Source organism: Elgaria multicarinata, chromosome 9 (assembly GCF_023053635.1).
Source record: "Elgaria multicarinata webbii isolate HBS135686 ecotype San Diego chromosome 9, rElgMul1.1.pri, whole genome shotgun sequence".
Taxonomy (NCBI): Eukaryota; Metazoa; Chordata; class Lepidosauria; order Squamata; family Anguidae; genus Elgaria; species Elgaria multicarinata.
In genome coordinates, this window is record NC_086179.1 from 3061292 (window position 1) to 3087756 (window position 26465).

Genomic DNA, 26465 nt, shown 5'->3' on the forward strand with positions numbered 1-26465 from the left:
GCTGGTACAAAACAGGGCAGCCCGTTTACTAACAGGGACTGGCCGGCGAGATCACATTACGCCAGTCCTTTTACAACTTCATTGGCTGCCAGTCCAGGTCCGGCCCCGATTCAAAGTGCTGATATTGACATTTAAAGCCCTAAACGGCTTGGGGCCAGGTTATCTGAAGGAACCCCTCTTCCCATACGTACCTGCCCGGACCACAGGGGCTCTTCTCCGTGAGCCCCTGCCAAAGGAAGTAAGGCAGATGGCTACTAGGAGGAGGGCTTTCTCTGTTGTGGCACCCCGGCTGTGGAACGAGCTCCCCAGAAAGGTTCGCTTCGCGTCTACAGTGTACTCCTTCCATCGCCAGCTGAAGACCTTTTTATTTTCTCAGTATTTTAACACCTAATTTAACTTAAATTTAAACTCTGCTGTTTTAATCTCATATTTTAACTTATATTAATTTTTGCTGTGTGGTTTTATTCTGGTTGTGCTTATATTGTATTTTGTATTTGTGTTTTAAATTTGTTGGTTGATTTTATGCTCTACATGGTTTTAATGTTTGTAAACCGCCCAGAGAGCTTCGGTTATTGGGCAGTATAAAACTGAATAAAGAAATAAAATAAATAATAAATAAATGTTTTGATCAGCTCCGAGGCCTGGTGTTCTCCTGCCCCCGAGCACCAATCCGGCTCCCGAGACGTCCGCCCATCGCCTGTGCCCACCTGGGATGTGGTTGCCGTCGTATTTGATGTCCATCTCATGCAGGCCCTTCTCCACAGGGGCGTACTTCACCGTCACAGTGCCGTCCTTATTGTCGGTGATGTGAGGCCGTGCCGTCTTGCCAGAAGGCATCCGCACCTCGCCTGGACAGGGAAGGAAAATGGAATGGAGTGAGCATGAAGGGGGCGGCTGTTTCCCAAGCCCCCTAAAGGGGGACGACCTCATTTGACCCTACCTCCACCCCAAACGACCCATGACCTGCACTGGGGTGGGGAACCATTTTCCTACAGAGGGCCATTGACCTACAGGAAAAGTCCATCGGGGGGGCCCCAACTGATGGTGGGTGGAGCCAGATTCATGGGTGGGTGGAGCCAGAGTCCAAAGTGGGCGGGGTCAGGGCCAATAGCGTGAGGCAATTGCAGCATTGCAGGATTACGTAGCTTTCGCTCTCTCTTGGCCACACCCCACACAAAATTAAACTAAAGGCTATGTATGACCACGGGCTGCAGGTTCTGTATGTCTTGGTCCCCCCAAAGACGACATTTCTCATTCAGGAGATGAAAAGAAATGATTGCTTCTGATGCAGGTGCAACTATAGGTGCAACTACAGAATATTGCTGATTTATTTCAGCGCTTTGCAAGGTTCAACTCATCATTTTCCCTTTTGTAGAGGTACTAGAACCAAAGGGCAGCTCCGTTAGGCCGAGGGCCCACCTAGCCTGCCATCCTGCTTTCAGCCATGCAGGGCTAGCCCTGCCACTGGGAATCTGAAGCAGACTCCCTCTAGGGGTCTCTTCAGATGGCGGGGGGGGGGGGGGAGAATCACTTTCCCTTACCGTTGCTCTCTTCCTGGTTCTCTTCCATGTTTGAAACAAGCACAATTACACGGGGAAGAGAGCAGCAACTACATGGCCTGTACATTTCAATGGGACAGTGCCCTCTAGTGGGCATTCTATAGCGCAACCTCCGAAGAGTCGGGTTTTCTGAGGCTTATTTTGTGATGCTAAAACTGAGAAAAGAAGCAGGAGATGCTCAGGGGGGCTGACTGCATGGTCAAATCACTCATTTAAAGAAGCTCTAAGCCTGGAGGTTGGATGTAGGTGCCCTGGCCAATAGCCACGAGTGGGCTTCTTCTACTGGTCCTCCTCCTCTTCCTCTTCCTCTTCCTCTTCCTCCTCCTCCTTGAATGCACCGGCCCCATTTGAAGCCATCCTCCTTCCTCACCTGTTTCTCCTGTTTCCTATGAGAAACCTCTCTTAGGTTTCTCAGAGCCCTGTCTGAAGGGGAGTTCCATGTCACTTCATTCAATTCAGCCTTCCCCCAACCTGACACCCTCCATAGAATCATAGAATAGTAGAGTTCGAAGGGGCCTATAAGGCTATTGAGTCCAACCCCCTGCTCAGTGCAGGAATCCACCCTAAAGCATCCCTGACAGATGCTTGTCAGGTATTTATTGGATCAGAACTCCCATCATCCCCATCAAGGACGATGGGAGTTGTGATCCAACACATCCACAGGGCGGCAGGTTGGGGGAAGTGTGATTTATTGCGATTGAAATCTCAGCCTGAGGTGAGACGTGTTGGTGGCCTTTGCCTTAGAAATGTGCTCCGAGCGGCGCCATCCTAAGCACGTTTGTTCAGTTGCAAATCCCCCTGAGTTCAATGGCACTGACTCCCTAATGCAGCCTTCCTCAACCTGGGGCGCTCCAGATGTGTTGGACTGCACCTCCCAGAATGCCCCAGCCAGCCGAGCTGGCTGGGGCATTCTGGGAGTTGTAGTCCAACACATCTGGAGAGCCCCAGGTTGAGGAAGGCTGCCCTAATGCGACACTTTTCTCTTGGGTTGTGCCTCCGCTCTGCCACACAGGGGCACTTTTCTAAGGACAGACAACCTTCGAAGGGATTTTGGAGGCGTCTCCGTTAGTGGCGAGTCCTTCCTTTAAAAGAGCGGGGATGCGTAGAACTCGCTCAAGGGAAGAAGCGGAGGAAACGCCATCCAGCCCCAGGCAGTGCCGCGGGGGAGTCCTGCCTGCAGAGCACCCTTCAACCCATTGCAGCCCACGCCCCTGGGAAAGACCGAGTCTCTACCTGTGATCTCCCCCTTCTGCACAGTGAAGGGGATGACCAGGTTGAAGGGGCGTAGCATGGAGTCCACACTCTCCGGAGGGGCGACGGGCTCATCCGTAGCCTGGTGAGGAGGGCAAGGGGGAAAGGGTGGGTGGGGAGAAGAGGAAACAGACGGGGGGGGGGGAAGAGAGAGAGAGAGAGAGAAAGAGAGCGCTAAATACAGACAGAGAGAGAAAAGGGCATTGAAGGCGGAGGCGAGTGAAAAGCAAGAGAGAGAGAGAGAGCGATACCCTCCCAAACGGTGCCGGAGGGGCCATGCAGACCGAAAGAGACGGAGCAGCAAGGAAAGACCACGGGGAGAGAGCAAAACGCCCCGAGGAAGAGGACAGAGCGCAGCGCTTGCCGGAGAAAGGAGGGCAAATGGACCCTAACCGCAAACCCCCACCCCACAGCCCATCACCTGCCCGCCTCGCCAAAAGAGTTGGAACGGCGTGTTTGCACCCAAAAATGCTGGGGTTCCTGGAGCCTGTGGGTCTCTACACCACAAAAGGTAATCCAGTCCCAAACCTGCTTAACCCTCATGGCTTCCTGGAAATTGGAAGCCCTGCGAAGGTTCGTGATACCTTCACAAAGCGATACGTTCCCTCAGTCCTTCGGAGGAAGCCACAGTATTCGAACAAGGTTCAAACCAGGACACCTGGACTTTGGAAGCCCCTCTGGTGAAGTCCTGGGGGTCCAAGGGGGTGCGTAAATGGTGGGGCCCGTGCCCCCAGGAAGACGCATTGGGTTTCCCACCCAGAAGGGAGCAAACCTTGGACGTTTAGGCTGGGCAATAAGAGGCTAAGCACAAAACTGGGTGCAGGCAGACGCCTAGGAAATGCAGAGCCCAACCGGCTGAGGCCTACATCGTGTGGGTTTGGGGGCCAGGAGAAGCCCCCCCCCTTCCAGAGAGAAAGAGAGAGGCGGCAGGAGGAGACAGAAACTGAGAGGCCAGAGCAGGGCTCCTGGTACCCAGTGGGGTGGGTAGCCGCCAGCATGGTGTGCCGGGAAGGGCTGGTGGAGCTGCACGCTGTCACAGGGCTCCTCAACGTGGGGGGTGGCGTCGCAGGCCTGGCGGGAAGCAAGGGACATGTCAACGCAAGGGACCACGTCGCACAAAACCACGGAACAGTGGGGAAATCCTTCTCGAGAGGTGGGGGGAGTGCGCTTTTTGAACTGGGCACATCAGGCACTGGAAACGGAGGCTGCGGGGAAGCGTCCCAGAGTGAGCCTGTTGGATTTGAGGACCTGAGATGGTTCTACCTAGAGAAGAACACCGCATGCGTTGGCCGGCTTCCTTTATTCTAGCCTTCCCCAAATCCGTGCCTTCAAGGTGTGTTTGACTAAAACTTCCATCGTCCACATCTGGAGGACACCAGGTTTGGGGAAGGCTACTCTTGGCCTCACACCAGTACATAAGACCATCAGGAGGGCCCTGATGCTGGATCAGACCCAGGGTCCACCTAGTCCAGCACTCTGTTCACACAGTGGCCAAACAGCCATCAGCCAGGGACCAACAAAGCAGGCCATGGTGCAACAGCACCCTCCCACCCATGTTCCCCAGCAACTGGGGCACACAGGCTTTCTGCCTTGAATACTGGAGATAGCCCACAACCATCAGGGCTAGTAGCCCTTGACAGCCTTCGCCTCCAGGAATTTATTTATCCAACCCCCTTTTAAAGCCGTCCAGATTGGTGGCCAGTAGAGGTTGGCTCCGGTGTCAGTGGGGCGGTGAGTCCGCTCCGGGTTTTAGTCCAAACCAGTAAGAATTCTAAAGGAGCTCTCCAGGTGCAGAGCTCCTTTAGAGTTCGGACTGGTTCGGACTGAAACCCGGAGCGGACTCACCGCCCCACTGACCTTGTAGCCACCAGCTTCCACTGCCTCATACCACGGCCCACATACCACGGCCTGCACAGCAGTGTTCTCAAAGGCCTAGCGCCTCTTCCTCAGGCTTCAACTAAATTCCCTGCCCCGGCGTGGCTGGTTTTACAGCGCCACGGAGCAAACATGGTCCACCACCACCACCACCCCACACACTTGAGGCCACGGACTCACCACCACGTGGAAGGGGCTGTTGGGGATCTGCTCGCCCCCAAAGCGGATGGTGATGATGTATTTGCCAGGCTCCGGGGCGGTGTAGTAGATGTCGAAGGTGCCGTCGTGGTTCTCCACCACGTCCACGTCCAGCTCGGCGCCGTCAGGCGTGGAGACCTTGCACGTCACCTTGCCCTTCCCCGCCGCCTTGGCGTCCACCGTGATCACCGTCTCCTCCCCGATCTGGATGGTGGGGCCCAAGCAAGTGCCTGCAGATAAAACGGGGTGGGGGTGGGGGATTGTCAAGCTACGGGTGAGAGACGCAACTGAGGCTTAAGGGGTTGGTAACTTCATGGCCGTATAAGAGGCTGGTGAATTTGGGCCTCAGTGTAGAAAGAATGCGCTGCTTTATTCTCCCAAGGCTCACTTGCTGGGTCAGGAAGAGCTTTCAGCTAAAATATCCTGGTGTTTTGGGGTAGTTTTCTGATTTAGGCCCCGCCCCTTTGCCTTTGGCCCCGCCCACTAGAATACGGCCCCCGAGGGCTTCTTTGAAATGGAATTCGGCCCTCAGGCTGGAAGAGGTTCAACAGCCCTGGTCTAGCCTGACTGCAGGGTCTTCTGCAGCCCTGCCTGGAGATCAGAGAACAGTAGAGTTGGAAGGGTCCTATAAGGCCATCAGGTCCAACCCCCTGCTCAATGCAGGTGCCGGGGATCGAACCTGGGGCCTTCTCCAAATCTAGGACGATCTAGCCCCACATTGTCTACTCTGGTTGGCAGCCCTTGTCAAAGCCGAGGGGCCGTTCCAGCCCTGGCAGTGCAAAACGGCTAGGCCGGAGCCTGGGACCCTCCAGAAGCAGAGTAGGTGCTCCGTTGTTAAGCAACGTGGCCATGGGCAGGCCTGGCCCATGTGCACTCCCCACTACGAGTTGCCCCTGATCTATCGGCAATCCAACCAGCCAATGGCGTCGTTCAGCTGCCGCTCTGCCTCCTGGCAGTGGGGTAAGGTGACCCTATGAAAAAGAGGACAGGGCTCCTGTATCTTTAACAGTTGCAGAGAAAAGGGAATTTCAGCAGGTGTCATTTGTATATATGGAGAACATGGTGAAATCCCCTCTTCATCACAGCAGTTAAAGCTGCAGGAGCCCTGCCCTCTTTTAAATCTGGTCACTCTAGTATAGCTCCTGCAGATTTTTATTCTCCCAGCATTTTAACAGTCTATAAATAAATTTTAACTTGGTGTTTTAAATTTGTAATTTTGCATTGCTGCTGTTTTTATCTGGTTGAGCTTTTATATTGTATTTTATAGTATGGTTTTATACTGTTGTTTTATACTTTGAATGTTTTTAATTTTTGTGAACCGCCCAGAGAGCTCCGGCTATTGGGCGGTATAGAAATGTAATTAATTAATAAATTATTAAATAAAACCCCAGAACAGGGGGGATGCTGCCAGAGATTTGGCCTAGTCTTCAGTTTCTCATGCAATGGGGCCGGCACAACTGCAGACCCCCAGAAGCAGAGACATGACGGGCGGAGGGGAAGGGGCAAGGGGGAGTTTCCCTAGTGGCTCACTGGATGAGGAAGGGGGGGGGGGTCTGAATGTTGGCAGACCAACGGCAGGCGCCCACGGCTTCCCCCCTCGTCCTGAAGTGCCAGGACTCAACCTCAACACACACCCTGCCCCTTTTCAAGGTCAACTTGATCCTCCTTCCTTCCACCTTTTTTGTTTCGGTCCCAGCACTAGATTAGAGGTGCGGGGGGAATATTCAGCACACCTGGGGTCCCAGTTCAGCCCTCATAAGAACATAAGAGGAGCCCTACTGGATCAGACCAAGGGTCCATCTAGTCCAGCACCCTGTCCACACAGTGGCCAACCAGCCATCGGCCAGGGACCCACAAGGCAGGTGCAACAGCACCCTCCCACCCATGTTCCCCAGCAACTGGGGCACACAGGCTTACTGCCTCGGATACTGGAGGGAGCACACAACCATCAGGGCTAGTAGCCATGGATAGCCTTCGCCTCCAGGAATTTATCAAAAACCCTTTTAAAGCCATCCAAATTTGTGGCCATCGCCATATCTTGTGGTAATGAATCCCATGGTTTATGCGCTGTGTGAAGAAGTGCTCTGGGGTTCCCCGCATGGTCCAGGCCCCCATTCCTCAGGGCACCATTTAATTGGTGGTAGCACAGCTTTTTCCCCCCCTTCTGAAAGATTGAAATCCCACCCACCTACCCACCCGCCCGGACGGCTTAGTTCCTGGCAGGAAGAAGCGTCCAACTAAAATATCCTGGCATTTTGGCCCCACCTGAGGCCTTCTCCTAAATGCAATTTGGCCCGCAGGCGGGGAGAAGTTCAGCACCCCTGTGCTCGATGGATGGATGGAAGGAAGGAAGGAAGGAAGGAAGGAAGGAAGGAAGGAAGATCGCGGGGCCGTGGGCACCTACTGCCTCCCAGGGACCCACCGCATCCGTCCCACAGGTACTTACCCAATCCGTGGCCTCCTATGGACACTGCAGAGACAGAAAAGAGGAGACAGCGGTGAGAAATAGCCACGTGGCGTTGGTGGGGGACGGGTTGGGGAGGGCATCCCGGGAGAATCAGGCAGGGCGCAGGGCCATCTCCAGAAGAGGAGCCGTTCAGCGCAAAATCACACAGGGGGGGGGATAGGGGCCTGAGACTCCAGGCATGAAATGTGGGACAAGATTACAGTTTCTCCCTTCTCCCTCGCTCCTGGCAGGGCTCATGCAGCTTGCCTAACGGCAGCACAACAGACAGAAATGCAACTGGTGCAGCTTTGCAGCACCTGCGGTGAAGTGATAGGAGAAAGCGTCACCTGTTGAATGCCTGCCTGTTAGAGCCCTGTTGTGGTGGAGCAGGAGGAAAGGAAAGGAAAGGAACCTCTCGCGCAAGCACTCGAGTCATTGCTGACATCTAGAGGGACGCCTGCTTTCGCTGACGTTTTCTTGGCAGACTTTGTAGCGGGGTGGTTTGCTGTTGCCTTCCCCAGTCACGGTTACCTTTCCCCCAGCTAGCTGGGTACTCATTTTAACGACCTCGGAAGGATGGAAGGCTGAGTCGACCTGAGCCAGCTGCCTGAAACCAGCTTCCGCTGGGATGGAACTCAGGCCGTGGGGAGAGTTTCGGCTGCAGTAACTGCCGCTTACCACTCTGCGTCACACGAGGCTTGTGGGTGGCGCAGGAGAGCAACCTGAATTTGATTTTGGCGGGGGGCTTAATGTCTTCCCCTCTGTGGGCTACGAAATTTCCCTTTGGCAAGCCCATCCCGGAAGAAACCCATTGGTGAAAGCCCCAGGAGCGAGGAGGGAAGGATCTTGAGCCACCTGGGACATGTCAACGCGGAGATGAAAGGTTGGTGGAGACTAGCTGTGCGTTTGGGGGGGGGGGGTGAAGGCGAGGGGGTGCTGGGGTCCACCCACCTGTGACCAGGCACTTGCTGGCATCTCCAGCCGGCAGGGCGTGGATGCGGAAAGGCGAGTAGGGGATCTCGTCGCCGCCGTACTTGATGGTGATGGTGTAACGGCCCGTCATGTCCGGGACGTAGGACACCGTGTACGTCCCGTCTCCGTTGTCCCGAATGTTGGCTTTCTTGGGTTTGCCCTCGGGGTCCTGGGGACAAAAAATGGGGCCGGGGGGCTGTGGTCAATAGGCAATCTTTGCACCCAGAAGGAGGGGAGAGATGTGAAACCATGAATTCCATTCAGGCTTAAGCAATCCACACACACTGGTGGATTCAGCCCCAGCACCTATTTTCCTCAAGGCCATGGCTGTTGTCAAGCCACAAGAAAAGAAGGCCTCTGAGCGTCGAGTTGAGAGACGCTCCGCCCCCCCACCCTGCCCTTTTCAAGGCAGGACAGAACACACCCACCCCACCCCACCCCGCCGCCTCCGCTCCCCCGCGCCCGTGACCCAAAGCTCACCAGGATCTGCACGGTGAGCAGCCCCTCGCCGGCATCGCGGGCGTCAATGGTGAACTCCACCGGCAGGCTGGCGGGGATGCCGGAGGCGTTGAGGCCTGGCCCGCTGGCTCGCACTTTGCTGGCGTCGTGGGCCGGGAGGACCTTGACCTTAAACGGGCTGAAAGGCAGGACGTCCCAGTGGTCAGAGAGCGTCCGGCTGGATCCTGCCACAAACTCCCCGGCAGCAGGCAAAATGGCTGATGAGCTGGGAGCTTTGGATCGGGACGGACGTCACCCTCTGCCTTTTCCCAGGAAGGGGGGTCTGGGGCGTTGGGGCTGGCGGGGGCTCCCAGCTCCCCCTCTAGGGCTGCCCCACACAGGAATATCGCAGGCTGCCATGTCCCAAGTCCATGTAGCTCAGTCCTGGCGGGAAGCGGCTCTCCGGGGTTTCGGAGATTCCAGGGAGGATGTGCAAGAGCCATGCCTGAAACCTCCGACAGTGGGGGCTGATGGCTCCGATATCAGTGGGGCAGTGAAGCCGATCAGGGTTCATTCAGAACCACTCGGAACTGTAAAGGAGCTCTCCAAGGTGTGGCGCGAGGGAGAGGAAGGGATGAAAGCAGCACGTTGGATAACCCCTTTAGAGGTCTGACAAACGTGGAGCAGATTCACCGCCCCACTGACATTAGAGGCACCAGCTTCCACTGGAGCCCAGAGGGCTGCTGCCAGTCAGGCGAAAGAATTCGGGAGAAGGTGGACAGGCCCGAGGCAGGGCCCGTAGTCCAGCCACGCCTCGATATGGCCACTTCTCCTGACCGTGGACCATCCTGCCCCAGGGCCCTCCCGTGGCCCATGCCTCCCGTTCTGCCCCCACGGAACCTTCTAGGCCTTGGCACGGACCTAGCCAGATCCCAGGACAGTTGGCCCCTGCCGGGCCCAGAAGGCAGGGCTCTGGGCCAAGCTAAAGATAGAGACACCATCCGATCTGCCTCTCATGGGCGGTGGGGGGCTGGAAGCAGCTGAGATTCCCGACAAGCCGGACGTCCGCCAGGGCACCTCGTTCCGTCCCGGCGGGGCAGGGAGGGAGGGGGAACGCCGGACAGACAGGGACAGCTGAACAGAGGCATGGCGGGCACTCTGTGTTGGGCATGGGGCATCAGTCAGAGACCTTGGAAGAGGAACAGGCTCTTTTGTGGCCCAATCCAGCTCTGTTGCCCTTGGCTGGGGACGTGCACAAGCTGGTGATGAGGAAGGCACCCGTCCGCCACGCCCCAAGCCCAGGCAATCCCACGGGGCTCACCTGCGGGGCACTTCTTGCCCGGCATACTTGACGGAGGCGGTGTACGGCCCGTCCGTGGCCGGGGTGTAGTTCACGGTGTGTGTGCCGTCTCCCTTGTCGCGCACCTCCACCGGCTCAGCCACCCCTGGGCAGGCGGTAAGAAAGAGCAGAGAAATGGAAGGAACCAAAGGTCAGCACCTAATCTCACCTGCCTTTTAACAAGGGGTGACCGGGGGATGGTGGTGGTGGCTGTAGAGGGGGGCGCCCTTTCCCCCGCTTTGTCCCCTGGCCCGCAGCCAGCGCACCCAGAGAGGGGTGGGCTCATCTCCTTTTGCACCCCTTCTCCCTGGGGGCAGGGACTGACAGCCTGTACACCCCGACACGAGAGAAATGCACCAAGAAGACAAACGCATTGATGCCCAGATGAAGTCTGGTGTGTGCCCGGTTCTCCTTCAGTTCTGCGGCACTCAGCTGCCCAGCGCTGCCCAGCTCTCTTGACTGACTCCCTCGCTGCTCACCCAGAACACCTACATGGATCTACCCCTCTTTCGCCCCTCAAATCCCTGGTGGTTGTGGGTCGTTGTTTTTAAAAAAACACACCTCTCTTTATGTCCCTGAAGTTTTCGGCTTAGACTTCCTCCCTGACTACTGATATGAAAGCCCTAATTCTCACTAGGGAGGTCAACCTGGGCTCCAGGGCAGTATCCCCTTTCAGAATGCAGATGGAGGGGAGGTCATGTGGCTGAATGTTCCCCCCGCCATCCATAGCCTCCACACAGGAAAACAGCAGGTCAAGAAGGCTGCCAGCCTGGCATAGAATGGTTGTATATGGAAGAGCCTAGACCAGCCTTTCCCAACCTGATGGCCTCCAAATGGGTTGGACTGCAATTTCCATCATTCCCAGCCAGCATGGCAATGACTGGGAATGATAGGGGTTGCAATCCAACACTTCTGGAGGGCACGAGATTATGGAAGGCTGGCAAAAACGATCATAGACCAGGAATAAGCCTGGTGAACATCAAGTCTCTGTCGTAATCCGTGTCGCTGTACATTTCGCGCACACGCTGGAAAAACTAAGGATGGAACAAATGAATAAATCCCACATCTAAGGCTTGCAAATAAAATGTACGGAGAAATGCAAAAGGCAATTCTGATAGTACCCCTTTGTACCCCATGGCCGGTTCTAAATATCATGAATCCAAACTTAAAAGAAATGTCAGGTCGTTCCTATTCTGCAGAAATATTCCGTGTTATTTTCCAGAGCTGACACATGAACCGGAAAGTCCAAACCACCCAACGGCCAAAAGAGGTTTGGGATACCGGACCCGTGCTCGAGTAAGCCCCTGGGCAGCCCAAGAGAAAACCAGGAAGAAAGAAAAGCAGCAAGGGGTTCTCCTTTCCCCCCGCCCCAAATCTCCGTACCTGTGGGTCCCAAGACTTTCACCTCCAGAGGGGCAACGCCGGCCTTGCTGCAGTCGACCGTGAAGGTCTGAGGGACACGCGCTCTCACGCCAGCCCCCAGCCCAGGGCCGGAGCACTTCACCTTGCTGGGATCCACCACGTCTTTGACAGGAACGCGGAAGGGGCTCCCTGCAGGGGAAGGAGAGGAACCCCGTTAGTGTGCCCCCCTCGAGAGCGCTTTGCCGTCTGCGGTCCTGATCTCTCATGCCCGCCCGTCGCTTGATCCATGTCTACACCAAGGCCTGGCTGGCAGGCACAGCGAAGGAGCCGCGGGAGGCGGCACACCACAGCCAGCCCCTCCAGAGCCCCAGGAGCGCTGGGCTTTGCACATGGAGTCTCTTCGCACATCTCAGCTGCCGGCCGAACACACCACAGACGTGGCTCGGTTTCTCCCTGCGTGGTTGCCTTTGGCTCCGTGGCTGGCAGCTGAATGTGAGGAACCGACTCTCGAAAAGCACCACACCTGAGGCCACTCTGTCTAAAACAGGTCTAATGCTTTTCCTGACAGCTCAAAGCGGTTGATAACGATTGGACCGCAATTATACAGAACTTAAAATCATCTGTAATAATAAAAGAAGACGCGTGCCCGCCCGTCCGTCTATCCGTCTGCTCCGTAATGCCAAGACGTTGAAACCTAGAGGCCTGAAACTTGGTACATGTACTAAGGGGTCCCTAGGGGTGAGCACCTCTGGGAGATTTTGTTTTTAAAACATTTAAATTCATTTGAATGAATTTAAATCTGGTCCCTGCGGTTGAGGCCTGCAGTAACATCTTCGGTCACTAGGAGCTGACTTCCCTAAGCAGCCCATAGCTTTGCAGTCTGTACAGTTTGACGCCAGGGGGATGAAGAGGCCGAAGGAGAGAGCGGTATGTCTGCCCCTCTCCTCCTGCTATGGGAATGGAGTAGACAGACCCCTCCCTCAGGGGGATATGGGGTAGTCCCACGGCAGTGGCTGTGCCAAGGGGTGCCAGTGGGCGTGGCTCCACTCAGACCTGGACGGGCAGTTGTGTAATTTTGCTTCAAGGCTTCACTGTATCAAACTAAGGACTTATTCCAATCGTTGCAAAACCAGGTCCATTCACTAGTATAAAACAAGCAACAACCATAAAACCTGTTCCACAATAGGTTAAACTCTGGGGCCATTCATGCAGTGTTGCAGGACCCCATGAAACACCCCCAAATGTGAAATAATCAAGTGTAGGGTGATCAAGCGTGTGGCGATGTTTCAGCCCTCCTGCTTTCTGCCGCCCAGGCCTGTGGGGTGGTCATAGAATCATAGAATAGTAGAGTTGGAAGGGGTCTAAAAGGCCATCGAGTCCAACCCCCTGCTCAATGCAGGAATCCACCCTACAGCATACTTGACAGATGGTTCTCCAGCTGCCTCTTGAAGGCCTCTAGTGTGGGAGAGCCCACAACCTCCCTAGGTAACAGATTCCATTGTCGTACTGCTCTAACAGTCAGGAAGTTTTTCCTGATGTCCAGCTGGAATCTGGCTTCCTTTAACTTGGGCCCGTTATTCCGTGTCCTGCACTCTGGGAGGATCGAGAAGAGATCCTGGCCCTCCTCTGTGTGACAACCTTTTAAGTATTTGAAGAGTGCTCTCATGTCTCCCCTCAATCTTCTCTTCTCCAGGCTCAACATGCCCAGTTCTTTCAGTCTCTCTTCATAGGGCTTTGTTTCCAGACCCCTGATCATCCTGGTTTCCCTCCTCTGAACCCGCTCCAGCTTGTCTGTGTCCTTCTTGAATTGTGGAGCCCAGAACTGGACACAATACTCTAGATGAGGCCTAACCAGGGCTGAATAGAGAGGAACCAGTACCTCATGCGATTTGGAAGCTATACTTCTATTAATGCAGCCCAAAATAACATTTGCCTTTCTTGCAGCCACATCGCACTGTTGCCTCCTATTCAGCTTGTGATCTACAACAATTCCAAGATCCTTCTCGTTTGTAGTATTGCTGAGCCAAGTATCCTTCAGCCAAGTATCCTCCAGCCCTCCTCCACTGGTCCATCTAGCTTATCAAGACCCACAGAGGAGCCGGCATGGCCAGCTTCTAGCCATTGGTTGCAGAGATGTCCCAGGGGGAGAAGGTCCTGCGTGGAAGTGACCAAGATGTTAAGTATATGAAAAGAAATACTTGCTTAGTCATTAAAATTGTGTGTGTATGGCTATCTCAGGGTTAAACAGAGAAAGTCTATCTGTGGGCAATTACCTTGAGATAGAGGCTGTTCTGGGAACCTTGCCAAGATTCTAAGTTAGCCTCATCACAGCTGTATGTAATGTAGATAAGAATTGTGTAAGATGTGTATATAGTTTCTCACTTGTGTAAAATGATCACTGATCACTGCTTACTGATCACTGCTCTATGATCACTACTCTCTGTGCATGCCTCAGTGTGCTGATCTGAACAGATCTGAATTGAACTGCACAGAAGCCTGAAGGAAATAAACCAGCTCTGCTGTGTAAGACCTGTGTGATGTGTGTTTGTTTCTGAGCACAAACAGAGTTCCAGAGAGAGAAAAGTTCTGGCACAATAACCCAACAAAGGTTATGGGCCCAGTCCAGTCCAGGAAGCCTACGCCAGCTTAACCCAGGCAGAAGAACCAGAACTTGATGGGAACGGTGCAGTATCAGAACCAGAACCAGGAGTCTGCTAAAACAGAAGACTGTTGATGGAGGAAGACATCAAGCTAAAGCCAGTGCTGCAAAGTGAGGAAAAATCTCAGTCGGCTGACTCTGAGGAGGACTCTGAGCAGGAGGACGGTGAGATACCAATTCCTAAAGCAGAGGAAATGGCAGGAGCTAATATGTCTGGTTTGCATCAATTGTTGAAAAAGCTGAATGACTCTAACTATGCATTATGGTCTTACAAAATGCAAATGTATCTGATTCAGGCTGAACTGTGGTATGTAGTCACAGAGGATCCACCAGATAGAGCAGATCCACAGAATGCTAAATGGTTTAAGGACGATGCAAAAGCAATGGCAGTTATTGCATTAGCTGTGGAAGACTCTCAAATTTCCTTCATTCAGTTTTTGAATACATCAAAAGAGTGCTGGAATGCGCTTCAAGCTGTATATCAAAGAGAAACAGCGGGCAGTAAAGTAATTCTAACCCGGAAACTGTATGGAATGAAGCTGAAACTAGGGGAGTCTATGTCAAACCATTTGAAAAGCATGAGAGAAATCTTCAATCAACTCAGGGCACGAGGGATGGAGTTTACAACTATACACCAAGTCTATGTGATTTTGTCAAGTCTTGATTCATCGTACGACGCGGTTGTCACCATGATGGAAAGTCAAGAGGAGAAAAATTTAACCCTCGAGTATGTAGCTGGAAAACTACTGGAAACCTATGAAAGAAGACAAGCTTCAAAACAACAGAGCCTTAAACATCCTGTGGCTGAATTTCAACAAAGCCATAAAACTTTTGACGTGGTGGCTGCATTAAAGGCAAGGAAATGCTTTAACTGTGGTTCCACAGAACACTTAAGGCGGGATTGCAACAAGAAGAAGAAAAAGCAGTCGACAGCAAAGTGGAGAGAAGAAAACAACATGAATGAAGCTGAATCAACAAAGAAGTGTCTTCTAGCAAGAGTCAAAGAAACAATGAATCCTTGGTTTTTGGACTCTGGGGCTTCAATAAGTATGGCAAAAGACAAACTTTCATTTGTAACCTTGGAAACTTCTACTTCAGAGCAAAAGTGTGTTACCCTTGCAAATGGAACAAAAATCCAGATTTGTGGTGTGGGTAATGTATATTTTGATTGTCTGGGAGTTGAACTACAAAGTGTTTTATATGTACCAGAATTGGAAACAAACCTTCTAAGTGTGTTTCAGTTAACAGAAATGGGGTATGAGGTTTGTTTTACTGAAGAAAATTGTACTATAAAACAGGGAAACAAGGTGTGTGTGCAGGGAATAATGAAAGAATCTTTGTATGTGATTAATACTTGTACAGAAAATGAAGTTGTAGCCAGCAAAGTCACAACAAAAACAATAGCCAATTGCAAACCACACCAAGAGTGTATCCATTTAACTCATAAAAGGTTTGGTCATGCTAACTATAAAACAATTTCTAAGATTCCAGAATTGTGTGAAGGGGTGAAAATCAAACCATGTTCTAACTATGTAGAATGTAATGTATGCAGTGAAACCAAGTGTCATAAGTCAAACATTCCAAAACATAGTGAGAGAACAACAAAAAGAATTTTTGAATTAATTCATGCAGATCTTGCAGGTCCTTTTGAGACAAGTCAAGGAGGAAACAGATTTTTCTTGTCTATTGTTGATGATTACAGTAGATTTGGATTTGTGTATGTGTTAAAACAGAAGAGTGAAACTTTTGGAAAGTTTAAAGCCTTTGTTAAGTGGAGTAAAAATAGATTTAAAGAACCTATAGCTAATCTAAGAACGGACCGGGGAGGTGAATTTCTTAGCAACCAATTTAAAAAATTCCTCAGTGATGAGGGTATACAACATAACCTTACTGCTCCATATTCACCATTTCAAAATGGAGTTGCAGAAAGGAAAAACAGAACCTTGCAGAACATGTTAAGAGCTCTATTGAAAGAGTCAGGATTGTCTAATCTGTTCTGGGCAGAAGCTTTGTCCACCTCAAATTATTTGTTAAACAGGCTTTACCACTCTGTACATGAAAAAACCCCATATGAAATGTTTTACAAAAGAAAACCTAGAGTGTCACATATAAGGGTTTTTGGAAGTAAATGTTTTGCTCATGTTCAGAAAGAAAACAGACCAGGAAAGCTAGCTCAAAGAGGTTTGGAATGTAAACTGTTGGGATATGATACACAAACAAAAGGCTATCGTTTGTGGTCTCCATATCACAAAAGTGTAATTGTAAGCAGAGATGTAGTTTTTCATGAACAAATGCAGGAAACAAAACAGTATGTAAGTTTGCCTGTAGAACAGAAAGCTGTAGAAACAGAAGAAATTCCTGAACAATCTCAGCAAGAGAGGGAGGGGGAAGAAACTGTAGAGGAGGAAACTGTGCCTGTAACTATGCCAAAGCGACCAGAAAGGGAACGCAAAGCTCCAGTTCGTTATTCAGATGAATACCAAAGCAAACAGGTTTCTCATAGAGCTTTACTAATAGCCTATGAACCTACTTCATTTGAGGAAATTCAGGAAATGGAACCTACAGAAGCTCAGGGCTGGCATGAAGCAATGTCAGAGGAAATCAGAGCAATGGAAAAAAATGAAACGTGGGAGCTAGTACCTTTACCTGAAGGTCGTAAAGCCATTAACAGTAAATGGGTATTCAAAGTAAAACAAAATGAGGAAGGACAGGTGGAACGTATCAATGGTAAAACACAAAGAGATGCTTTTAAAACTGGGTCTCAGATTGTAACACAATTTAAACAACATGCGCAAGAGGAGGACTGTTAAGTATATGAAAAGAAATACTTGCTTAGTCATTAAAATTGTGTGTGTATGGCTATCTCAGGGTTAAACAGAGAAAGTCTATCTGTGGGCAATTACCTTGAGATAGAGGCTGTTCTGGGAACCTTGCCAAGATTCTAAGTTAGCCTCATCACAGCTGTATGTAATGTAGATAAGAATTGTGTAAGATGTGTATATAGTTTCTCACTTGTGTAAAATGATCACTGATCACTGCTTACTGATCACTGCTCTATGATCACTACTCTCTGTGCATGCCTCAGTGTGCTGATCTGAACAGATCTGAATTGAACTGCACAGAAGCCTGAAGGAAATAAACCAGCTCTGCTGTGTAAGACCTGTGTGATGTGTGTTTGTTTCTGAGCACAAACAGAGTTCCAGAGAGAGAAAAGTTCTGGCACAATAACCCAACACAAGACCTGGCCAGCTGTCTGTCACCCTGCATTGACCCATCCTGGCAGCGTCCAGCCCACCGGCCCGCCTCCCCACCTACCGGGGATGGGGCGCCCTCCGAACGTGATGTTGACGTCATAGTCGCCGGGTGTGAAGGGGATGTACTCAACGCTGCAGCTCCCGTCTTTGTTATCCTTGCATGACATTTTGGCCTCGGAGGGGCCTTCAATGGCCAAGCCAAGACCCCCGGTTCCTGCCCCCCTGCGAAGGAAAGATTGTCATCAAAGAGAAGCCACCGCAAAGTCAGGGCCGGCTCAGCAAGGTCCCTTTCCAAATCCAGCGCTGGTAAAAGAACTCTTTGCTTCCAGCCCAGCAATATTCTCAAAGCCAGTAAAACCACATCGCCCACGAGAGGGCTTGGAGCTCAGTGGCAGATTCCCTGCTTCACACACAGAAGGTCCCACGTTCCATTGCTGGCTGCATCTCCAGGTTTTTTTAGAAAAACAATTCATTCTATGTTATGGGAACCATCTGTTCCCTTCTCTGTCCCGAACCGTTGGGCGACCTGGATTTCCAGTGCTGTTCGAGAGAGGAGAGAGTTGGAAGGGGCCTACAAGGCCATCGAGTCCAACCCCCTGCTCAATGCAGGAATCCACCCTAAAGCATCCCTGACAGAGGGTTGTCCAGCTGCCTCTTGAATGCCTCTAGTGTAGGAGAGCCCACAACCTCCCTAGGTAACTGATTCCATTGTCGCACTGCTCTAACAGTCAGGAAGTTTTTCCTGATGTCCAGCCGAAATCTGGCTTCCTGTCACTTGAGCCTGATATTCCGTGTCCTGCATTCTGGGAGGATTGAGAAGAGATCCTGGCCCTCCTCTGTGTGACAACCTTTCAAGTCTTTGAAGAGTGCTATCATGTTTCCCCTCCATCTTCTCTTCTCCAGGCTCAACATGCCCAGTTCTTTCAGTCTCTCCTCATAGGGCTTTGTTTCCAGACCCCTGATCATCCTGGCTGTCCTCCTCTGAACACGCTCCAGCTTGTCTGCGTCCTTCTTGAATTGTGGAGCCCAGAACTGGATGCAATACTCTAGATGAGGGCCTCATCTAATGGCTCAACAGAATGCCCTCTGCACAGCGCAGCACCGCAGCTCCCTGGCGAGCACCCTCAGTGAGCACCTGGAGGCGCAGACAGAACAGGTGGGCCCACACGGTCACACTGTGCTGAAATTGAGGGTATTTCTAGTTGAGTTATAAGAATTAGTTCTAAGTCTGCATCTGTGCGCATGGATTGGCGCGTGCCAATCTCACGCCAAGCCCCGCCTTCTGCCCCCTTGCTCAGCAATGCCTCCCCTCTTGCCCTCTTCGCTCAGTAACAGCCACTGAGAGAGGTTTGCGCCTCGGGCAAAGGCAGGGCAGCTACCTGGTCTCCACGGTGAAGTGGTTCGATTTGTTCACCAGCCCGCCTTCGAGGCCGGGGCCGTAGGCGCGGACGCGGCTGGGGTCGCAGCCCTCGGTCACCCCCACCCGGAAGGGGCTCTTGGGCACCGGCACGTCGTCGTAGGTCACTTCCACGAGGTGCACACCTGGGAGAGCAAACAGACAGGTAGGCAGGTGTACAGCATCCTATTCAGTCAAGCAGCTTGCGCTCCACCACTGCGCCCCTTGGCAGACGCCACCTGCTGTTAGCAGAGGTGCCTCCATTTTTAAAAGGAAACTGTGAAGCAGCCCAGCAGCAAACATAAACAAGAGCTCCGGCTCCAGTCCTCCTGTGTCAAAGTTAACTTTCTGTAACTTACTGTAAGGTAAAAGGATTGTTTATAGAACAAAGGAGATTGTTTAGCAAAATTAGCTATGCCCCAGTGTTATGTTCTGATTGGTTTATGCTGCTACTGTGCCCTGCCCCTTGCAGGCTTGAAATGCTGTGCTGAATTCCCAATGTCTTTTGTCTGATTGCTCCCTTTGAAGAGGCCAGGCCTTGATTACTAATCAATAAAGCGCTTTTGAACCCTCTGTCGCTGGAATGGTGGAGTCGTGCTTAAGGGCTGTTTGGATTTCGTCCTTGGGTGAAAGAACATTGATCCAACACTGCCACTCACCTGGCTGGCCTAGAGGTGCTTTCTGAATCCTGGTGTTAGGTAGTTTCCTCCGTAATTATGACCCTCCCCACAACATCCCCATAGCAAGGGGTCTCCTGCTGTGCTACACCTACAGTACCAGGTGGACAAATTCAGCATCTTGAGAATTTTTGTATTCTTTTTTTTTTTAAAAAAAGGAAGCAAGTCGCTAGCCCTCAAGGCTGTGAAGGCAGGCACCATCCGCGTGTGGGCAGCAGCGGCTGCTGTAACCTCGGAAGCTAGAGAAGGGCTTGTTCTGGATTTCTAAGAAGCAGGTTGCGGAATTCGGACTGGAGTGCAGAGCTCCAATTGGCCTGGCGCCAACCGGCAGCTCTTTGCCTCCTGGAACTGTGGGATCTGGAGCATCACAGCGTGCAGCACAATAAAGCAGGGAGGGGGGATTGCAAGGGGACAGAGGCGGAGGGTGGCGCACCCACGGCAAGAGGGGCCTTACCGTCCTCATAGGCCGTGTACTGGACGCGGTAGGTGCCGTCTCCGTTGTCGGTGATGTACGTGTCCGTCTTGGCGCCGGAGGGGTTAATGACGCGCACCTTGACGTGGCTGCCGCCGGTCTTGGTGAGTGAGCGAGAGTCCACCGTGAACTCAGTGGTGACCTCGCGCAGGACACCTGGGGAGAAATGGTGGAGGGTTTAGGGTCGCCAACGGTCCAGGTTCGCTCTGGGCGGCGTCTAGGATTTTATCTCTCCCCGGGACCGGAAACCTGTTTCCTACTTGAATATGGGAGTGACGGAGGTGGGTGGGTGGGAGCGCAACGTGGTAACCTATGCCTGGAGAACAACACCCTTGCAAAGTAGGCTACAGAACACTGCACAAATCTATCACCTTAACTTCCTTGGCTGTCTAGGCTACAGGACACACCGTGAGCTTGTCGAAGGTAATTTTTGTCCACCTCCAAAGGATTATTTGGTGGCATTCTGTAAAATGGTGTGTTTTCTTGAACACTTTGGAATATGTTAGTGCAGCCAAATGCGTTGGAGTGCAACTCCCATCATTCCCGTGGTCATGCTGCCTGGGAATGATGGGACTTGCGGTCTGACACATCTGGAGGTCACCAGGCTGGGGGAGGCTGGTGAGCCAGAGACTGTTCTGTGTGACTGGGAATGAGGAGAAAAGTTTGCTAGCAGTTCGTCTGTGTGTGAATCTGATTTTGGGAGACATCACATTCTGTAAGAAACCGAGAACCTTTGGAAACCTGCAACTACCCCTGGATTCTTATCAGCACCTGGCAAAGGTCTGCTGCTGTCAGAAATACTCGTGAGCAAAGCTGATGGGTGGGGAAACGGAGGATTTCGCGTGAACCGTGCCATCAACATGCACAGAAGTGAGATGGCGGACAAAAAAAAAACAACTTTTCAGCCTCGAGGGTTAAAGCACCCAAAGGAAGAGAAAAGAGACAGCAGGGGAGGGTGGGATAACGGAAACAGGAAGTTGGAGAGAGGGGGGGAGGTAGGGTGACCATATGGAAAGGAGGACCGGGCTCCTGTATCTTTAACAGTTGCATAGAAAAGGGAATTTCAGCAGGTGTCATTGTTATGCCTGCAGCACCTGGTGAAATTCCCTCTTCATCACAACAGTTAAAGCTGCAGGAGCCCTGCCAACTGGACCAGATACAAAAGAGGGCAGGGCTCCTTCAGCTTTAACTGTTGTGATGAAGAAGGAATTTTACCAGGTGCTGCACGCATGCAAATGACACCTGCTGAAATCCCCTTTTCTATGCAGCTGTTAAAGAAGCAGGAGCCCTGCCCTCCTTTCCATAGGGTCACCCTAGAGAGAGGGAGAGGAGATACATTGGCAGAAGAGAAAACGGAGAGCGAAGGCAAGAGAAATTAACCCAAAGGAGGGGCTCAGTTTACAAACAGTAAAATTAGGTGAAATATAGATAGATAAAATTCAGGTAAAGACAAATTATCTATCTATGTTTTATTTAAATATCTACAGTTGAAGACAGACAGACAAACATAATCTGCCCCCCCCCCTCCTCCCTCAGATCGATCCTCTCTTTGCCAGGGGTGGGGAACCTCAGGCCTGCAGACGACATCCGGCCCTCCTGAGGTCCCCAGTTGGCCACACCCCCTGTTTCCGGCCACGCCCCTTTCCCCTGGTTTCCCAGCTTTTCCAGAGTTTCCCCGCTAGCTCTTACTGCACAAGTTCATTTGCACAGGAGTTAAGCTCTAAAACCTGGGATTCATCAGGATCTGATACCGCCTACCCCAACCTCCAGATGTGTCGGATTACAACTCCCAGCATGCCCTAGCCTGCCATATCACCAAATAACCATTCCGTCAGCGGGGCTGAAAAGAGAAGGTAAGACCAGGGCCCAGCGGCTCCTCCCCAGCGTACCTCGTGGCTCCACTCCGGGCCCAAAGACCTTGACGTTGCTGGTGTCCACAGCGGGGTCGACGTTGACGCGGGCGGGGAACTTGGGCACGGGGTGCCCGCCATACTTGATGGTGATGGTGTAGGTGCCGGGAAAGGAGGGGATGTAGGTGATGCTGTAGGTGCCGTCGCTGTTGTTCTGGATCAGCACCTCGGCCTTGACCCCGGAGTCGGAGATGATCTCGATGGTGAGCTCGGCGTCGCCCGCCTTGGAGCAGTCCACCATGAAGGTCGCCACCTCGCCCACCTTGCCGTGCTCCAGGCCGGGCCCGCTGGCCGTCACCTTGGACGGGTCGAAGACGGGCTGGATGTCCGCCTTGAAGGGCGAGCCGGGGATGTGCGCGTCGGCAAAGAGGATGTTGATGGCGTACTCGCCGGGCTCCGTGGGCAGGTACGAGACCGAGCACGAGCCGTCGCCGTTGTCCTGGCACTCGATCTTGGCCTCGCAGGGGCCCTCCACGGTCAGGCCCAGCCCGCCGGTGCCGGCCCCTTTGGTGTCGATGGTGAAAGGCGCCGGCTTCCCCACAAAACCGCCCTTCAGTCCGGGACCGTAGGCGCAAACCTGGAAGGCGAGCTGCACGTCACCGCCTGGTCCCAGGATTCCCCGTCAGCCGGGGGTCTCCGCAGGAACCGACCCATGCTGACAGCGCCCTCTGGTGCAGGGGTGGGAACTGGATGGGTCTGGTGGACAGTTTGCCCGCCGAACCAACTCAGTAGCGGGGCTCCGGACGTTTGGGCCTACAACTCTCACTGGCTAGTGTGGTGAGAGCCAGGGCGGTGTAGGGGCTAAGGCAGAGCTTTCCAAACTGTGTGTCGCGACACGTTAGTGTGTCCGCTGCAGTGTGCAGGTGTGTCACGCGAACGTAACGAGAAACCTCTGAGTCTCTGTGAAATAAGCAATACCAACTTGCAGGCATTTTTTACGCAGCAAAGGTGCCGATTAGTATGGTGCACTAGTATATTCCTCTTCCATGGTATCCATGAATGCACACCACGGTCAAGGGATCATACAGGTGCTGCGCATGCGCAGGATGCATAATCGGGTCGAAACAGCTGATTCTGTGTCACTTCCGGTGACGCGGCTGCACCTGAAGTGACGCATTCAAAGACCCATGGGTCCAGTTTTTTGATAGAACACCGTCTCAACCGCCGCTTGACAAAATTGGTTCACTGTTAAAAGTCTTGAAAATGTACATTACTATCTTGCAAATCATATATTTTTAAAAATATAAATGAAAGGTTTTCATGAGATATGTCGTGTCCCCACACATTTCGTTATTACGATTTACGTATGTGTCCGGATCTCTTACGTATGTGTCCGGATCTCTTACAAGGGGTTAGTTTTTAACCCTCCGGTTTGCTAGTAAAACTGAATTACTGTGTTGCGAAATGATGCACGTCTAAAAATTGTGCTGCCAACATGAAAAGTTTGGAAAGCTCTTGGCTAAGGTGTTGGACTGGGAGTCGGGAGGTCCGGGTTCGAGTCCCCACTCGGCCATGGAAACCCACTGGGTGACGTTGGGCCAGTCACAAACTCTCAGCCCAAACCACCTCACAGGGTTGTTGTTGTGAGGATAAAATGGAGAGAAGGAGGAGGATTACGTACACCGCCTTGGGTTCATTGGGGGGAAAAAGGCAGGATATAAATGCAATAATAATAATAATAATAATAATAATAATAATAATAATAGGCTATGCAGGGTACAGCTGTTGGAAGTCGAAGAGCAAAATGTCTGGCAGGCCACCAGCTGCCCCCTGCCCTGTTCTACACTGATTAGCTGAGCTCTCCAGTCTCAGAGGCAGTACATTATGTACTCCAGTTGCTGGGGAACATGGGCGGGAGGGTGCTATGACACTCGTGGGTCTCCCATCAAAGGCTGGTTGGCCAGAACAGAATGCTGGACTAGCTAGACCAGTGGTTCCCAAAGTGGGCAGTACCACTCCCTTGGGAGCGGTGGGATTGCATAGGGGAGCGCTAAGAGGCAAAGGGGTGGCAGGGGGGCGCTCAAGGTGGTCTTTTCTGAGAAGCGCCTCTCCAGAAGGTCTTAAAACCCAGGGACATTTTTATGGGAGAAGGTAGTTTGGTCACAAGCCATGTAGGGGAAGAATCCACTCATGTATTAATACCGTTTAAGAAGAGCCCTTTTAACGGTGAATTGAAATGTTTCACAAGCACCAAAACGCTAATGAAGAGATGCCAGCTGCAATACAGAGGCGTTTGCTCTCTTTTCCCTCCCTCCCTCGGCAAGTCTGCAGCGGGTGCTTCCCATTTAAAGGGGCTATGAGCAGGGGGCTCTGGGCATGAGTTTGTGGAACCAAGGGGGTGGTTACCTGAAAATGTTTGGGAACCGCTGAGCTAGACCCTTGGTCTGGCCCAGCCTGGCTCTTCTTAAGTCCTTAATACAGTCCCTGGTTCAAATCTCAGCTCCGCCACTACGTGGCCCTCCTAATTCCTCTACGTGGGCTTAAGCAAGCCACTGTTCTTGGGTGATAATAGTGGCCTACTCCGCAGGGCTATTGTACGAAACACTTGAGCTCATTTTGTGCTTTCAGCAAAATCTACCTGGATCGTAGCGCTGGTGGGCCACTGCGTGAGCATAACGCTGAGCAAGAAAGACCCTAGGGGCACTCACCTTGGACGGGTCGGGGGGCATGACGGCCTCCACGGCGAAGGGGCTCCCCGGCACAGGGTGCCCATCGTACGTGATGTCCACCTTGTAGGGCCCCTCCTCGGGGGGCATGTACTTCACGGAGTGGATGTCGTTGGTGGTGCCCGTTTCCACCTTGCAGGGGATGGGGCGGCGGGAAGGCGAGCTGATCTTGACGTCCACCTGCCCTTGGCCGCCGGCTCCCTTCGTGTTGATGGCAAATTCTTGGTCGCGACCCACGTCCACCTCTGCAGGACGGGCGGAAAGCAGGGTGGAATCAGACAGAATGTCTCCCAACCCCCCCATAACAAAATGCAAATACCTAGGGAGGTTGTGGGCTCTCCCACCCTAGAGGCCTTCAAGAGGCAGCTGGACAACCATCTGTCAGGGATGCTTTAGGGTGGATTCCTGCACTGAGCAGGGGGTTGGACTCGATGGCCTTGCAGCCAGCAACCGTTGAAGACGGAAGAACAGATAACGCCATCAACACATTAATTCAGAGGATTAAACGCCTGCAGGATTTGGGGGCAGCTCATGGCTGAGACTGCCTTTCGGAAGCATTAGAGAAGTAAACCGATTATAGATCCACGAGCGGCTATTATGCATCGAAGAACAATACCCTACGTGAGGCGTCACAACTAAATAAGAAAACTATAAGTGACGCCAAAGACACCAAATGAAGCAGCAGACACCGAGTTGAGGACACGGTATAAGGGGCTCAAGTTTTAGGATGCTTTAGGGTGGATTCCTGCATTGAGCAGGGGGTTGGACTCGATGGCCTTGTAGGCCCCTTCTGGCTCTGCTATTCTAGGATTCTATGATTCTATGATTCCGGCTGGACCTCAGGAAAAACTTCCTGACTGTTAGAGCAGTACGACAATGGAACCAGTGACCTAGGGAGGTTGCGGGCTCTCCCACACTAGAGGCCTTCAAGAGGCAGCTGGACAACCATCTGTCAGGGATGCTTTAGGGTAAATTCCTGCACTAAGCAGGGGGTTGGACTTGATGGCCTTGTAGGCCCCTTCCAACTCTATGATTCTATGATTCTATGGTGTAGTCTATGTAAGGCATCGTAAGCTCAATCCGAGAAATATATATTTGCACAGCAGTAAACCCCACTGAGTTCAATGAGGCTTACTGCCAAGTAGGTGTACCTACGATTGAAGCCTTACCTGCTTACTTATTTTATTTATTTTATATGCAGCCCTTACTAGGGGAGTGCGTTTTGAAAGAAGGCAAGCACGGAAATCTCGCCCCTAGTTTCCTGAACTGTGTTTTCATCCCAAGTCAGCTGAGTAGGACATACAGGGAAGCCTAAATCTCCTCCTTCGGGGTTTTCAAAAGTTGGCGGAAGTGCACAAAGCGTCCCTGAAGTAGCACGAATGGTGCTGGGTACGTGGAGACCACGTCGTGCAGAAGTGGGCAGAAAGTAGCTCTCCAGATGTATGGGGACTTCAGCTCCCAGGATCCCTGACCGTTGGCCATGCTGGCAGGGGCTTCTGGGAGTTGAAGTCCAACACATCTGGAGATCCGCCTGCTGTCCAACCGCGGTGTAGAACGCTGCAGGTTGTCACCACGCCCAGGGGTCTCCCCAGCCCACGCCAACCCACCCCCTGCCGAATCCTGCCCATTTCCCCACCCACCCGTAATCCCAGCACCCTACTCACTGCTGTTGAGGCCTTGCACTTTGACCTTGCTGAGGTCAAGGGGTGGAGCCACGTTGACCGGGAAGGGGCTCTTGGGAATGGGGTCTCCACCGTATGTCACTGTCACGGCCATGTTACCCTAGATGGGGTGGGAGGGAAGGAAAGAGATCAAGGTCAGGCACCAAAGATATACGTGCACCCTCCTCCAGCCCGTCCCACCCAACACACACACACACATAACTACAACCCCGAGGAAAGGAAATATTTCAAATACTTAAAAGGATGTCACACAGAGGAGGGCCAGGATCTCTTCTCGATCCTCCCAGAGTGCAGGACACGGAATAACGG

General features: G+C 52.3%; 1 protein-coding gene across 2 annotated transcripts in view; it reads right to left on the reverse strand.

The window, feature by feature from the left end:
- The window catches only part of FLNC (filamin C), a 117640-nt gene that overhangs the window by 20997 nt on the left and 70178 nt on the right, over positions 1-26465 (reverse strand). For both annotated transcript variants that reach the window (XM_063134603.1, XM_063134602.1), the window contains 14 exons: positions 26139-26256; positions 24457-24719; positions 21788-22385; positions 19881-20054; positions 18733-18895; positions 17415-17575; positions 11462-11629; positions 10061-10184; positions 8782-8938; positions 8281-8470; positions 7330-7353; positions 4866-5113; positions 2793-2892; positions 708-848 (listed from right to left, as the gene is read on the reverse strand). In XM_063134603.1, the coding sequence (XP_062990673.1) occupies positions 708-848; positions 2793-2892; positions 4866-5113; positions 7330-7353; positions 8281-8470; positions 8782-8938; positions 10061-10184; positions 11462-11629; positions 17415-17575; positions 18733-18895; positions 19881-20054; positions 21788-22385; positions 24457-24719; positions 26139-26256 (2629 nt within the window). The remainder of the gene's footprint in view (positions 1-707; positions 849-2792; positions 2893-4865; positions 5114-7329; positions 7354-8280; positions 8471-8781; positions 8939-10060; positions 10185-11461; positions 11630-17414; positions 17576-18732; positions 18896-19880; positions 20055-21787; positions 22386-24456; positions 24720-26138; positions 26257-26465) is intronic.